General features: G+C 41.1%; 1 protein-coding gene across 1 annotated transcript in view; it reads right to left on the bottom strand.

The window, feature by feature from the left end:
* slc22a4.S (solute carrier family 22 (organic cation/zwitterion transporter), member 4 S homeolog) overlaps nt 1–7,660 on the bottom strand; it is a 36,834-nt gene extending 29,174 nt beyond the window's left edge. Inside the window, exon 1 of the mRNA XM_018256199.2 lies at nt 7,068–7,660. Coding sequence (XP_018111688.1) covers nt 7,068–7,442 — 375 coding nt within the window. The 5' untranslated portion in view covers nt 7,443–7,660. The remainder of the gene's footprint in view (nt 1–7,067) is intronic.
* Between the last annotated feature and the right edge of the window lie 9,050 nt (nt 7,661–16,710).

Here is a 16,710-nt window from a genome sequence, read left to right as displayed (position 1 = left end):
TTTTTTTTATTTTCCTAGAGGAGTCTCCTGCCATCTGGGATTCCAATAAATGGAGCCTCATTTATGACTACCTGTAAGACAATAGGTCCTGATATCACCACAATGTGACTTGGGTTTGTCCTGTGACTGCAGATTAGGGACAACGATGGGTCAGACTTTAATTTGATTGGGGAAAATATGTATACCCAGATGTCACAGAAGGTCCCGAAATGTCAGCAAAAAGACATTCCCCAGTTTCTGATCCAGACAACACAGTGAGAGAGTGATCTAAAAATGAATCAGGTGAAAGTACAAATAACTACTAAAATACTTTGACCCCCACATTTGAGCAATACTATAAATGATTTCTAGCCATGTTTATTCTATGTCAAAAATAACTGATGCAGTTTTACTTTAAAACTAATAGCCTACCCCTCTGCAGGGTTACTATAGGATATTGTTTACAGATTGGGTTAGTAAGTGTAATTAATATTAGAGACAATAACGGTTAGTTAAGAAAGACAGATTATATGTTTCATTGTTATGCTTGTTGTAACATTATTGTCCTCATTATATCTTATTTCACTAACTACTATAGGCAAGTTTAGGCCATACAGACAATATACTTAAGATTCCCAAATTGTGACAGCCTGTTCAGAAGGCCTAAAGCAAAGCATATGGTGCCTGAACTTTAATGCCTTTTAGTTTTTTTTTTTTTTTACACTTCCGGATATATAGTCCAGCCCAAAGTAGGGTTATATGTTTGTGTTATAAACTGCGCTGCACTGTATATTAAAGGAGAACTAAAGCCTAACTAAAGAAGTAGCTATAAATGTTGTACATTATGTTTTGGGCTTCTGTACCAGTCCAAGGCAACCACAGCCCTTTAGCAGTAAAGATATGTGTCTCCAAAGATGCCCCTGTAGCTCATCATCTTCTGTGCTGCTGTCACTTGCTGAGTTTAGGGACTGACTCAAAATATACAGTACACATAGAATATTAATGTCACAATATGAAGCTGATTAGTAATTAATACAGATAATTACTACATGGCAGCACAGAAACCAGTGCAACTAGCATCAGCATCAAATAATCAGCTCTGTAGCATCAGCTTATATTACAGGCCAACCTCATTTTCTGTTTATTAATTAGTGACGAGCCCTAAGCTTAGCTTCTCAACAGCTGCTCAGAGCCCACTGAGCATGTGAGTGTCACAGACACTTTCCAAGATGGTGACCCCCTGTGACAAGTTTGAAGTCCTGGATCATTGCTGCTATTGACAAGCTGAAACTTTAAGCTGATGCAATAAGTTCAGTAAATCAAATATGCCATTTTAGCCATATTAATTTTTAGGGTTTAGTTCTCCTTTAATAGCATGGCTCTTTTACCTGCCAACAATACAATAAATTAGATAGAGCAAAAACAAAAATCACTGCAAGCAGACTTTTTTTCTGAGGCTCTGTAAAATATTGTGTAATAAGGGTTGGGGCCCCTATGACATACAGAAAAGTACTGAACATTAGTTTTGCATGTTTCAGCATATATACTCCTAATTGCTGCCCTGGCTGCAAATAATAATACAGATGTTTTATGTTGAGGCCATAGTACCCTTATCTCATAATTAAGCTACAGAGCTCACCAAGTGAGCTCTGCAATTTCCAGGTCCCTGCTACAGTTGTTTGTCTTGAAAGCACCAGAAATTATGGTTGTTTTGGCAAACAACACTTGAAAAACACAGAAAAATGTTATGGCGCTTTTTACATGTATTTGGCCAATTATTTGTTGCACTGCTTGTTCAAGGGTTGGAATGTATTAAAAGGACAAGAAAAGACTTAGGGGGCAGATTTATTAAGGGTCGAATTGAAAATTAGAATTTTAATGGTAAAACTCTTAAATTTGACTAGGGAATTATCCAAACTCGATTGGTTTTTTTTTGGCCTGTAAAGGGCATGTAAAGTCTAAAATAGAATAAGGCTAGAAATGCTGTATTTTGTATACTAAATATAAACATGAACTTACTGTACCACAAGCCTAATCAAACAAATAATTTATGCTTTCAAAGTTGGCTACAGGGGGTCACCATCTTGTAACTTTGTTAAACATCTTTGCAAGACTAAGACTGTGCACATGCTCAGTGTGGTCTGGGCTGCTTAGGGATCTTCATAAACAAAGCTGCTTGAGTTCTGCATGGCTGGGAAGTAAGGCGGGGGCTCCCCCTGCTGTTCATAAGTATGATTGTTTCCCTGCTCAGCAGTTAGGGACCATCTGACAATTCCTATCCACAGCAGTAAATGAAGGGGGAATTTCACTGCATACAGTCAGGTTTCTTATAAAAATGGTACACATTTTTTAATTAAAGTATATTGGAGATAGGTTTCTTTTTCATTAAAGAAAGTAAAAATGGGATTTTATTTTTTGGGCTTTACATGCCTTTTAAGAATTCGAATTTGACTATTCGCCACCTAAAACCTGCCGAATTACTATATTAATCAATGGAAGAGGTCCAGGGATCAATTTGGTGATGTTTGTAGCTTTCCACCAGGTTATTGAAGCAAAGTAAAAAGGTTTATTGTGTCCACCATATAGGGTTTATGTAATATTTTACACAGGAAAGTAAGGCAAAAGGAGCACAGAAATAAAAGGGAGTCATTATTTCAAGGTACACGAAAACAGAATGATAGATGTCAACTCTACGGATAAGAACCCGCAATTTCTAGCCCGGTGTTTTTATTCTCAAGGCCAGAGTGGGAGTCACCAAAGCAGTTTGAGAATAGAAACCAGGGGGCTGCACTGGGGATTCTGCACACACAGATATCTGCTCTGCCAGTGCCAAACAATAACCCTGGGCCAGTACATTGTTTAGAGAAAAGGAATGACAGCCATGGGTCTGATATTAGTGGTTATAAGCACTGGGTGCCCAACAAATTGGCACACCCCAGTGATTAGGAATTTTTCTTGATATCGTATAAATAAGTCTAAAGAGCCACTGTGTAAACTGGGGGCATAAATATGCTTTGAATGCCACATGTGACTTATAGTACTCCAAGTGGACAACCCCGTTGTAAAGGACAATAATCCCAGTGATGTCAATGATTGCCTAAAGATACTGGTCTTCCTGTATGTATCATCCTTCCCTTTTAAATCATCTCCACCCACAAACAGTTTTTGCAAAACAAAGATGCAATTCTAACCAAATTCTCCATTAATTAGAAAAAAGTAATACTAAGCAGCTTATAAAAAATCCATTCATTAAATGGGTTGATCACCTTTAAAGGAGACATTTAGGATAAATGAAAAAAACCCTAATTTTGTAGGCAGTTATGAGTAATATACAGTGTTGCTTTAACATGGTGCTAAAAATTAATATTATCTTTAAAAATAGTCCCTTTATTCGAGCTCCCCATAGATGTTCACTGGTCCTTGTTTCAAATGAGGGGTGGGCGTGTCCCTGCAAGAAGCGCAGTAAGAGGGGGGCAGCCAATCACAGCCCTGCAGTCACACAAGCACAGACAGGCTTCAGTTCCCTGTCAGGTCCTGCTAACTGCTGATTGGTTCCTGTCTTACATTACAGTGAGCTGAGAGCCGCCGGCTCCCTGCACAGCCTGGGAATTCAGGGAGCAGGAAGTGGACGAGAAGGGAGGGATTATTAGGGTTTTGCAGAATATTCAATAAATCAGCCTGAAACACTACTTTTTTAAGCCCAATTCTTCTATATCTAAATGAGTATAATGCATTGGTTCATTCTTATTTTTTACTCAAAATGTCTCCTTTAAATTAACTTTTAGTATGATGTAGAAAGTGTTCTCCTGAGACAATCTGCAAATGGTTTTAATTTGTTATTACAGATATGGGACCTGTTATCTAGAATGCTCGGGGCCTGGGGGTTTCTGGATAAAGGATCTTCCTGTTTTGTCATACATAAGTCTACTAGAAAATCATATAAACATTAAATAAACCCAATAGACTGGTTTTGCTTCCAATAAGTATATCTTAGTTTGGAACAAGTACAAGGTACTGTTTTATTATTACAGATAAAAAGAAAATCTTTTTAAAAAAATGTGTATTATTTTGATAAAATGGAGTCTATGGGAGACGGCCTTTCCATAATTCAGAGCATTCTGGATAACGGGTTTCCGGATAATGGATCCTATACCTGTACAAGGTACTGTTTTATTATTACAGAGAAAAAGGAAATCTTTTTAAAAATGTTCGTATTATTATGATCCAATGGAGTCTATGGGAGACACCTTTCTGTAATTCGGAGCATTATGGATAACAGGTTACCAGATAACAGATCCCATACATGTATTTGTGTTTATTATTTTATTTAGCATGATATTCAGCAGCTCTTCAGTTACCATGGTTGTTAGGGTCCAAATTATCCTAGCTACCATGCATTGATTAGAATAAGAGAAAGTAACAAAAATATAGATAGAAAGAGAAGTAACAAAAAGTAGCAATAATAATAAATGTACAGACCATTTGTTTTTTACATGAGGACAGTGAATCTCACTTGAAAGCCAAAAAGAGCCAGAAAAAGAAGGCAAATAATTTAAAAACGATTAAAAAAAATTAAAAATAACGATTTTGAAATGTTGCTAATAATTAGTCATTGTGTAACATATTAAAAGTTTACTTAAAGGTGAACTACCCCTTTAACAATTTCAATAAATCAATCATATTATCTCCCTCACCCCTTTACCTGGTACATTTTTAGGAAATTCACAGGACTGGGCAATGTATGCAGAAGTATGCACACTGAAAGCCAAACTGGTCGGCTTAGTTCTCCTTTAATGCACATTGGAAAGATGCAAAGAAATGCATTTCTTTCCTTTTTCAATAAGCAGTTTTGGGTTGAACATCTTCTTTAACTGGCTTCAAGTTATTATCGGTCCCAGTCACGCGGCAACCCTAAGGCAGATACTGGATCTCAAATAAAGTTGTATTAATCAGCATATCTCTCTAGAGTCACTGTGGTAAGTCGGTACAGGTGTGGGACTTGTTATCCACAATGCTCGGGACCTGAGGTTTTCTGGATACGATTTTCCGAATTTCTGTTTGGATTTCCATTCCTTAAAGGGGTGTTTCACCTTTAAGTTAACTTTTAGTATGTTATACAATGGCTAATTCTAAGCAACTTTTCAATTGGTCTTCATTATTTATTTATTTTTAATTATTTGCCTTTTTCTTCTGACTCTTTCCAGCTTTCAAATAGGGGTCACCGACCCCATCTAAAAAACAAATGCTCTGTAAGGCTACAGATGTATTGTTATTGTTACTTTTTATTACTCATCTTTCTAATCAGGCCTCTCCTATTCATATTCCAGTCTCTTATCCAAATCAATGCATAGTTGCTAGGATAATTTGGGCCCTAGCAACCATATTGCTGAAAATGCTAACTGGAAAGCTGCTGAATACAAAAAGCTAAATAACTCAAAAACCACAAACAATAAAAAATGAATGAATTAAAAATTCTCTTAGAATCCTAAAAGTTAATTTAAAGGTGAACAACCCCTTTAAGACCTCTAAACAGTCATTTAACCATTAATTAAACCCAGTGTAATTGCTTTGCTTCCAGTAAGGATTAATTATATCTTAGATGGGATCAAATGCAAGCTACTGTTTTATTATTACAGAGAAAAAGAGAAATAATTTTTTTTAAAAAAATATATGTACTATTTGATTAAAATTCAGTCTATGGGAGACCGCATTCCTGTAAATTGATGGATTATGGACAGCAGGTTTCCAGATAACGGATCCCATTTCTGTAAATGCAATACATGTACAGGATTGGTTGTCCGGAAACCTGTTATCCAGAAAGCTCAGAATTACAGAAAGGTCGTCTCCCATAGACTCCATTTTACCCAAATAATCCAAACCATTTCCTTATTCTCTGTAATAATAAAACAGTAGCTTGTACTTGATCCCAACTAAAATATAATTAATCTGAAGCAAACCCAATCTATTGGGTTTATTTAAAGGGGTGCTTCACCTTTAAGGTAACTTTTATTGTGTTATAGAACGGCCAATTCTAAGCAACTTTTCAAATGGTTTTCATTATTTATTTTTGATAGTTTTATAGTTATTTACCTTTTACTTCTGACTCTTTGCAGCTTTCAAATGGGTGTCACTCACTCAGTTTTACCAGTGCAGAGCAACACTGCATTAGATTTGTATTACTTTAAAACAATTTCATTTTTTGATGTTACCGGTCCTTTAAGGTATGAAGATCCAAATTATGGAACCGGAAACCCCCAGGTCCCGAGCATTCTAGATAACAGGTCCCATACCTGTATTATATGATGTATTAGAATGCACCGAATCCACTATTTTTGATTTCGGCCAAACCCCTGAATCCTTCACTTCCTTGTTTTGTGACAAAAAAACACGCGATTTACCTCCCGGCACCTAATTTGCATCTGCAAATTCAGATTCGGTTTGGCCGAGGATATGGAGTTGGCGGAATCCTGCTGAAAAAGGCTGAATTCTGGCCGAAGTCTAGATTCGGTGCATCCCTAGCCGGGTCGGACTGGGGGGCCCGGGGCCCATCGTGACTGCTGTCCAGGGCACCCCTCTGGCCCCCCGCTACCTACTGTGAGGCGAAACGCCGCTCGGCATACTTTTTTTTGAAAAACTGTTTGGGAGAGGGGGTCTGGCCCGTCAGGGGCCCACTAGGGTCGGGGCCCACCGGGTATTTTCCTGGCGTCCCGCCGGGCCAGTCCGACACTGATCCCTGGTATAGAATCAGGGTCAGACTGGGGGGACCCAGGGCCCTTGCCCACAATGATTTTGCTGCGACCGCCCGACAAACGGAGCGACACAAAGTTGTTTCTGGGTGCGGTTCTGGACCGGTGGGGCCCACAAGAGTCAGGGGCCCACCCTGTTTTTTCCCGGTGTCCCGCCAACCCAGTCCGCCCCTGCGTAGAATAACAGGAGTCTATGGGAGACAGCCTTGGCACTTTCTGGACAGCGGGTTTCCAGATAACGGATCCCATGCCTGTAAATGCAATATATGTATTATATGAAATACTGGTGTATGACAGGAGACTGCAGGAATGATTACTGTGACTATAACAGGATTGTCTCACCTCAGTGACTATAGTGGAGAGATAAAGGGCTTTGCTGTAGTCCCAGCCATCCAGACAAGGCTCCTTCTCTATCGCACTCACATCCACATCCCGCCCGGGGAGCAGCCCCAGAGCCGAGTAGTTGCTGAGAGTCTCCAGGCGGTACCGGCGGCACTGACTGTCCAGTCCCGGGGGGATGCTCACGTTCCTCCAAGCCTCGCTCAGGTTGGCGCCGGCCGGTATGTGACACCGGTGCTCGGGGATCCCCGCCAGGAACATGACAGACATTCCATTGAAGCCGTTGGGGATGATGCTGGCGCTGAGCAGGAAGAAAATGAGAAACTGATAGCGACCCCATTCTCCCAGGAACGAGGTGGTCTCATCATAGTCTATCATTATACACTGGCTGTACACAGGTCACTCGGGGATCTTTCACCATCAACTTGCTTCACTTATACTCGCGCTGGCCACGCCCCCGGGCGCTCCTCCGCTTATAGGGCGGAGCCTCATTTATGGTACACTACTTCGCCGCGCAGCATCAATGTTTGGATAAATAATACAGGCGCACTATGTGCCATAAACACACACCCGACCCCCTATGCAGTGTCCCTTGCGCGTGTTTAATATCCCTCCGCTCGCTTGGAAACACCGTGCGGAACGACTCCTCCTACTGGGCGCGATCTGAGCGTATGCCCCGCCCCCTTTGGGTTGCCAACCTTACCCTCCAGTGACGCAGCTTATTGTCACCACGTTCAGTTTCATAACAGTGTGTCTGTGGTACGGATTGTATTGCCAGAAGCGTGAGGTGGTGATTATTAGTACGCCTGGCTCTGGTACCCGGAAACTAATGGTGTCTGAGTCATTTCTAGTCACAAGTGTCTGCTGCCTCCATTATTGTCCCGTTGTGCGTAGTACAGACAGACTTTGCCAATAAACTTTAGGGTAGAGGAGTAATAAACGTGCCCAGTGACTGCTGTGGAATTGTGCCAGTCAGTGTTTCACAATGTTTCCAGCCTACACTTCTTCTTTTACTTCTATCCTTTTCTCACCCCACCCTGTGTCTGGCTCTCACACTGCTTCTCTTACGCTTTCACATAGATTTTTACCTCAAAATTGTCTGAGGAAAGTCACTGGAAAATGCGTGAACGCTTAAAGGAAAACTTCACGTAAATAAACCATTTTCATCATAATAATAATATACTTTTTAAGTAGTATGTGCCATTGGGTAATCATAAATAGAAAACTGCCAGTTTAAAAAATAAGGAGCCGCCTACGATTCTCCTACAATTCACGGTGCACACAAACAAACCATACAAGTTTGGACACATGAGCCAATTAAAAGACAGAGTAGGCAGCACAGAGACCATCATAAAATGGTGGCCATACCCAGGCCGGATTTGTGGAAAGGCCACCAAGGCCAAAGCCTAGGGCGGCAGGATTTTAGGGGGCAGCATTAGGGTTGCCACCTTTTCCGTTTTGACCCGAACAGTTCGGTTTTTGTAAGGCCTGTTCGGGTCTGAACTTTCTGTTCGGTTTTCAGCCCTATGAAACCCGAACAATAATCTGGCCGATACATGAAAAGCATTTAAATACTAACATACTCACCTCAACATGGCTTATTATTTCTTATTATTTCAAATACAAAAAAAAAAGCAAATCAATTAAAAATAGGACGTTTTTTTTTCTATAGCGTTGCTGTATTTAAGAGCTTTCTGGATAACTGATTTCTGTATAATAGATCTCATACCTGTAATTAAAGGATTGGGCTTAATCATCAAGCAGAATGTAGCTATCGATAAGAGTGCCACGTGTGTGGTTTTGAATTGGGCATCAACACTTTAAAACATAGAGAATACTGGATAAAAATCCAGGCAGTTGCATCTAAGTGATACAATAACTTTGCCCTGGCAGTGTGGGACTGGCCCGGCAGGACACCGGGAAAAAAACCCCAGTCCCCTCTCCTGATCGCCAAAAGGAAAGTTTTTTTTAGGCACCACGCAGCGCTATCGGCGCGTGCGTGGAACCTATTCAGTCAGGAGTGCAGAGTGGCGCCTTCACACAGGCGCGCTAGTCACGTCATAGTAGAAGGCCTGTTCCTACATCACTGCACCACCCCAAATGTTATCTGCCCCGCCCCTCGTGTTCAGGTTTAGCCATCAGCAAAGCTGGCAACCCTAGGCATCATGCTGCTCAACCACACCGACATTGGTTCAGAAACAATTGGGATGCATAGAAGATACAATAGTTTTATAAGTTTCCTGTGTACCAATTTCCATTTTCCCAAATAAAAGGGAGGGGATGGGGGCGATGAACGTCAGCGGGCCTAGGGGTGCCCACTATGTAAATCCGGCCCTGGCCATACCGCCCAACTGTCCCGTTTTTAGACGGACAGACCCTCTTTTGACAGCTCAACCCACAGTCATTTGTACTGGAAAGTCCAGTTTTTCTCTGCACTGAACAGGCAGAAAAAGAAACAAAGTTTGCAACCTAATTGGCTTTCAGCACAGAGCCCAGAACAGCCACAACTTCAGATAAGATACTTTTGTAACAATTTTGAGATAAGCAAATAAGTAATTGTAACAATATAGACTTTGCATTCTTCTTATAATTTTGTCATAAAGTATATGATATGTCTGTTTCCTGCCCTATATTCTTCTTGTATCTTGTCCAATATTCCTCTTGTATCTTGTTCAAGACAACAGTTTTGAGGAAACACTTCAGCTGGCCTAAATTTTTGTTTCCAAACTTCCTCACCGGTGTTGCACAACAATTTAAAATTGTGACATGTTTTGAAGTTTAGAAATGTCCTTCTTACACCTTATCCAGTAGCCCTCTATTTATAAAACAATTTTGTCCTAGAATTATTGACTTCATCTTCTTATGACTTCTTATTATGACTTCATATGACTTCAATCAAGCACAAGAGAGCACAATCATACCTGAATCCATGGCTACCAATAACAGTCTCCTTTTCTTTATCTCTGTTTATGGAGTGGCAGAATACCAACTCCCATGGAAACTTCTGATGCATTACTATAAAATAATAGAACAGCTTCTTGCCTCTGGAGGCAGTTAATACACCACCTGAGGCTAACTTTATTTTAAGGGGTTGTAGTCACTATTCTCTGCATTTATAATCAAAGGATTGGGTTTAGGTACCCAACTGTGATAGCATTAGCCACTTTAAAGTTCTGTATTCTGTCACATGATCAAATTCAGAATGTTTTTGTTTGCCCACTTAAAACCATCCACTGTACAGTAGCTCATGTAATGCCATAATCACTGAAGTGTTAACATTCTGTGTGAGTAAGAAAGGAGTTCAGCAAGCAGTTTAGTCGGCACGCTCCAGGAATTGGCTTCAATCTGGTGAAGCCAGTTCTCTTCAATCAGTTCTCTTCACCGTTCTCTTCAATCAGTATTCTCACGGACAGCACTAGCCATGAATTCTTTGGTTAAAATGCCTTTATTAGGACATGTGCTCTGACCCAGAAAACCAGAAACATTTCAGACTGCCATGAGTCTTTTACCAAGCCTTGATAGCTTGATGGCTTGATAAAAGACTCATGGCAGTCTGAAATGTTGCTGGTTTTCTGGGTCAGAGCCCATGTCCTAATAAAGGCATTTTAACCAAAGAATTCATGGCTGGTGCTGTCTGTGAATATAATTAGTAAGAAAAGAGGACAGTGCACCTGAGTGACAGTTGCAGAATGTCAGGACTATTGGGGAATTAAATCCCTGGTCTGCATGTTCTACAGTGCTACGCAATATGTTGGCGTTATATAAATACATGTTAATAATAATAATAATAAATGTTACTGGACGGTGCACTCTCCTGCTGAGCTACTTGAGGCAATTGGAGCTCATACTTCAGACTGTCTGTATAGACGACTGCTATTCCTTGTCTCCACCCTAATCTCATTAAGGCCAGGTGTCAGTAATCGTATCATCAAGGCCCTATATTATCTATTACCTTCCTGCCAGCTATTGCTGGATCATTAACCTATATGTGTTCTAGCCCCTTTGTACCCGTGTTCCTGATTTGTCCTGTTCCTGTTTGTTCCACAGTTCTGATAATACCTTGCCCCTGCTCCCATACTTGATCTGATCTCCTTTTTAAACCCAAAGGGTTTTGACCCTTCGCTTGTTTCACAGACTTGTGTTGCCTGCTGCCTGCCAAAGATCTCTTGCCTGTGGACACGGATTTGCATCAGCCTGCCCCCCGACCTTTGGCTTGTTATATTGACTTATCTTCACATTATACTCTTTGTCATTTGTCTTCAGTCTCACCTGCACCAGCTGTTTGTACCCATTAAACATCATTCTGAGCACATTTCCCGTATCCTGGTCCTTCTAACATCAAACATGGTGTCACCCAGTTACCATGCATTTCAGCTCCCACCTGCCAACCACAATGCACAGGGGAAGGAGCATACACAGAGAGAGAGAAGTGGCTGTGGGGGGCTGTGTCCCTCTAACACCTTATCCAGTAGCCCTCTATTTATAAATGTTTTTTGTCCTAGAATTATTATAACTTCATCTTCTTATGACTTCTTATTATAACTTCATATGACTTCAATCAAGCACAAGAGAGAGAATGGATATTTTGTCCTATAGAAAACAATCATACCTGAATCCATTTGGCTACAAATATCAGCAGCACAGCAAAGAAAAGATGGGGAGCTACTGGGGCATCTTAGGAGGCATAGATCTTCTTTAGTTAAACTTTAGTTCACCTTTAAGATCTATAGTTTGCATAGGTATCAGTATATCATTATATTTGTACATGTATAGATAGGTCTGTTTAGGTATGTAAGCACCCGCTAGTGATTCATTACTGTACCTCTCATCTAGACAAGAACAAACCCAAGGCTCAGTAAGACTATGGGGCCAATTCACTAACTTCGAGTGAAGGATTCAAAGTAAAAAAACTTCGAATTTCGAAGTGTTTTTTGGGCTACTTCGACCTTCGAATGGGCTACTTCAACCTTTGACTACGACTTCGAATCAAAGGATTCGAACTAAAAATCGATCGACTATTCGACCATTCGATAGTCGAAGTACTGTCTCTTTAAGAAAAAACTTTGACCCCCTAGTTCGCCATCTAAAACCTACCGAACTCAATGTTAGCCTATGAGGAAGGTCCCCATAGGCTTTCCTAAGTTTTTTTGTTCGAAGGATATTCCTTCGATCGTTGGATTAAAATCCTTTGAATCGTTCGATCGAAGGAATAATCCTTAGATCGTTCGATCGAACTATTTGCGCTAAAATCCTTCGACTTTGATATTCCCAGTCGAATATCGAGGGTTAATTAACCCTCGATATTCGACCCTTGGTAAATCGGCCCCTTTAAGTTGTACAGCCCTTCCCCTAACAGCATTTTATTATTGGTATTGTTTGCATGGATATGACAAGCTGAATTTGCATGAATAATACCTTTCCTAGCAACAGGTGTCAAGTATGTACATTAAATTCATTTTCCTCCATTACTCAGCAGAATATTTAAATAGACTTTTACTTTAGAGCTATAGACGAGTCTTAAGAAAATACAGGTATACGCTTATCTATTGTTATCAGCAACTGCGTATTTTCACAAGGCTGTAACCTGGTCCTTAATTGATTTTGTTGTCTCAGAATGACTTGCTAGAAACACATTCCTTTAAGGTTACAGTGGCATTACAACATAAAATATAGAAACAAAAAAAAATTGTGGTATGTGTGAAACTATGCACACTACGAGGCAGACTTACTAAGGATCGAAGTGGATTTTCGAAGTTAAAAACTTCGAATCTCAAACTATTTTTGGGTACTTCGACCTTCGATTCGAAGTGAAAATACTTTGACAACTCGACCATTTGATAATCGAAGTACTGTCTCTTCAATCTTCAAAAAAATTCAATTTCGACACTTCGCCACCTTAAACCTGCCAAATTGCTATGTTAGCCTATGGGGACCTCCGAGAAGATATAGGCAACATTTGGTTACGTTTTTAGAAGTCGAAGTATAATTGTTTGATTGAAGTACGATTGTAGTGTGATCGTAGTACGATCGGAGTACGATCTTAGGATGTTAAAAATCCTTCACATTCGACTTTGAATATCGAAATATGCAATTCGATGGTCGAATTTGAAGTTTTTTCCACTTCGAAATTCGACCCTTGATAAATCTGCCCCTAGGTCTCTATTTATTAGCAGGGCCGGAACTAGGGGTAGGCAGAAGAGGCAGCTGCCTAGGGGGCAATGATAGGGGGGGCTGGGCAGGTACCTCTAAAATTGTCTTCTGCCTACACAGTAGTCTGTGTCCGCACCCCTTATTCTTACTCCCCTTCCTTTCCTCTGTCACCCACCCCTCCTTTGCTCTCCCCTCCTGTCACACTCCCCTCCGTCGCTCTCCCCCCCTACTCTCCCCTCCGTCGTTGACCCCTACCCTCCATCACGCTCCCCTCTATCGCGGTTCAGCTCACACGCATGCATACGCATGGGGCATACGCAGGGGGGTGTGGCCGGTATCCTAGGGCGCCCGTCTAGCCTGGCCCTGCCCTGTTTATTAACACCACCTTTGCACAGATCTTAGCTTGTACATGTCTTTTATATATAGATTAGTGAATTTCAGCTCTTGTTGTAGGGATGTTTGCCGCTCTTCCTTTCCCAGATCTTCTTGGGCTATCTTGCATGTGTAAGATCAACCCACAGATGCTTGTGATGAGGTAAGGCTTTCTCGTGCATTCAGATCATGTGTAACGTATGGTATACAAAAACCCAGAACACATGCCAAGGTTCCGGTCGCAGTTCATAGTTCTGCCTATAACCGCCACCTTTCACTTCGGGAGGAGTCCTACGCTTCTCGGATGCTACCAGGTCTTAGAGGGAGAGAACTAAGGCAAGATTTCTGGGCACATTAAGGAAACCTTAATGTGACTGGAGAATGGGGAACAAAAAGAGCAGTTGAGGGATAGGCCGAAGTCAATACAAAGCAGACAGTACAGTGCGGAAACAGAAGCCAGGAGATAGTAGTGGAGGACACAGGCCAGAGTCAAAACCAGTCAGTAAAGTAGTACAAATTCAGGATCCGAGAGAATGGTCAGTAACAGGCATAGGTCAGAAGAGGTAGCAAACTAGCAGTGATCAGGGACAGGCGAGGGTCAAAGAACGGATAATCAGATTTGAGTCACACTCAGGAACTATCAGAAAATAGACCTACTTTGGGCAAGGAAAAATTGGCCACGGTCAAGGCTGATGTCAGATGCAGCCCATCAAATAAAACAGATGCGCATCGTGCGTCAATTACAGATTTGGAGCAAGCACGTCACGAGTTGCGTAGAAGAGGAGGTGGTGGGCACCTCACAGGTACCATTAACTCCCCAGAGCTCTGGCTCTCACAGGCTTTAACAAGAAGACATGGAAAGAGTTAGAACTTTTGAGTTCAGGAGGAAGTTCTGACTGGACAGCGCTGGGATTAATAATTTCTGATTCAGAGAATGGACCAACGAATTTGGGTCCTATCTTGGCAGAAGGGACTTTGAAATGAATATTCTTGGAGGATAGCCAGACCCTATCACCAACCTGATACTGGGATGACACTTTACCATGAAGCTGCTTTTTGGGCAGCTGCTGCAGACGTTAAAGAGTTTTGAACTCTTTGCCAAATCTTGGAAAAGTGGTCAATCAAAGAGTTGACAGATCTGAGGAAAGACAAGAGAATGAAAAAGCTCTAGGATGGTGGCCAAAAACAGTTAAAAACTGAGGTTCCCCTGTCGAGAAGTGAGAAACATTATTGTATGCAAACCCAGCCCACGGAAGAAAATCTGCCCATTGTGATTGATTATTGGAGATGCAACATCTGAAATATTGCTCCAATGATTGATTTGTCCTTTCAGTCTGGCAGTTAGTCTGCAGATGGTACACAGAGGAAAAAGACAAATCAGTGCCCACAACAGAGCAAAAGGCCCACCAAAATCTTGACACAAATTCAGCCCCCTATCAGAAACTCAGCGCTGGCACATTCACTTTCTTAGACACAATGAATTGGGTTCAGACTTCTCTTGAGGATTAGAGACAAAACTGGAGAGGGCATCAGCTTTAACATTTCTTTCCCCAGGCCTGTAGGTAATAATGAAATTGAAGAGGGTAAACAATAATGCCCATCTGGCCTGTCTAGGCTTTAAGCGCTTAGCAGACTCAATATCCAAAATTTTTTTGTGATCAGTAAACAGGGTAACCAGGGTCAGGGGGGGAAAGGGGGGAGCATTGTCCCAGGACAGGAGGATTATAGTTACATAGTTACATAGTTAAATTGGGTTGAAAATAGACAAAGTCCATCATGTTCAACCCCTCCAAATGAAAACCCAGCATCCATACATACACCCCTCTCTACTTTTAATTAAGTTCTATATACCCATACCTATACTAACTATAGAGCTTAGTATCACAATAGCCTTTGATATTATGTCTGTCCAAAAAATCATCCAAGCCATTCTTAAAGGCATTAACTGAATCAGCATCACAACATCACCCGGCAGTGCATTCCACAACCTCACTGTCCTGACTGTGAAGAACCCCCTACGTTGCTTCAAATGAAAGTTCTTTTCTTCTAGTCTGAAGGGGAGGCCTCTGGTACGGTGATCCACTTTATGGGTAAAAAGGTCCCCTGCTATTTGTCTATTATGTCTATTTGTCTATTAATGTACTTGTAAAGTGTAATCATGTCCCCTCGCAAGCCCCTTTTTTCCAGAGAAAACAACCCCAACCTTGACAGTCTCCCCTCATAATTTAAGTCTTCCGTCCCTCTAACCAATTTAGTTGCACTTAGTCTCTGCACTCTCTCCAGCTCATTTATATCCCTCTTAAGGACTGGAGTCCAAAACTGCACTGCATACTCCAGATGAGGCCTCACCAGGGACCTATAAAGAGGCATAATTATGTTTTCATCCCTTGAGTTAATGCCCTTTTTTATGCAAGACAGAACTTTATTTGCTTTAGTAGCCACAGAATGACACTGCCCAGAATTAGACAACATGTTATCTACAAAGACCCCTAGATCCTTCTCATTTAAGGAAACTCCCAACACACTGCCATTTAGTTTATAACTTGCATTTATATTATTTTTGCCAAAGTGCATAACCTGCATTTATCAACATTGAACCGCATTTCCAGTTTGCTGCCCAGTTTTCCAATTTAGACAAATCACTCTGCAAAGTGGCAGCATCCTGGAACCTATAGTTCTGCACAATTTAGTATCATCTGCAAAAATAGAAACAGTACTTTCAATGCCAACCTCCAGGTCATTTATAAACAAGTTGAAAAGCAAGGGACCTAGTACAGAGCCCTGCGGTACTCCACTAACAACACTGGTCCAATTAGAAAATGTTCCATTTACCACCACTCTTTGTAGTCTATCTTTTAGCCAGTTCTCTATACAGGTACAAATACTATGTTCCAGGCCAATATTCCTTAATTTAACCAGTAACCTTTTGTGTGGCACTGTATCAAATGCTTTAGCAAAGTCTAAGTAAATCACATCCACTGCCATTCTCATAAAAAGAAATTAAGTTAGTCTGGCAAGATCTATTACGCATAAAACCATGCTGGCACAAACTCATAGTATTATGATTTGCTATGAAGTCCAGTATCTTATCCTTTATTAACCCTTCGAAAATCTTTCCTACCAC

This window comes from Xenopus laevis, chromosome 3S, assembly GCF_017654675.1.
Source record: "Xenopus laevis strain J_2021 chromosome 3S, Xenopus_laevis_v10.1, whole genome shotgun sequence".
Taxonomy (NCBI): domain Eukaryota; kingdom Metazoa; phylum Chordata; class Amphibia; order Anura; family Pipidae; genus Xenopus; species Xenopus laevis.
The sequence above is the reverse complement of the archived record's forward strand: the minus strand, read 5'-3'. Positions and strand labels throughout refer to the sequence as shown.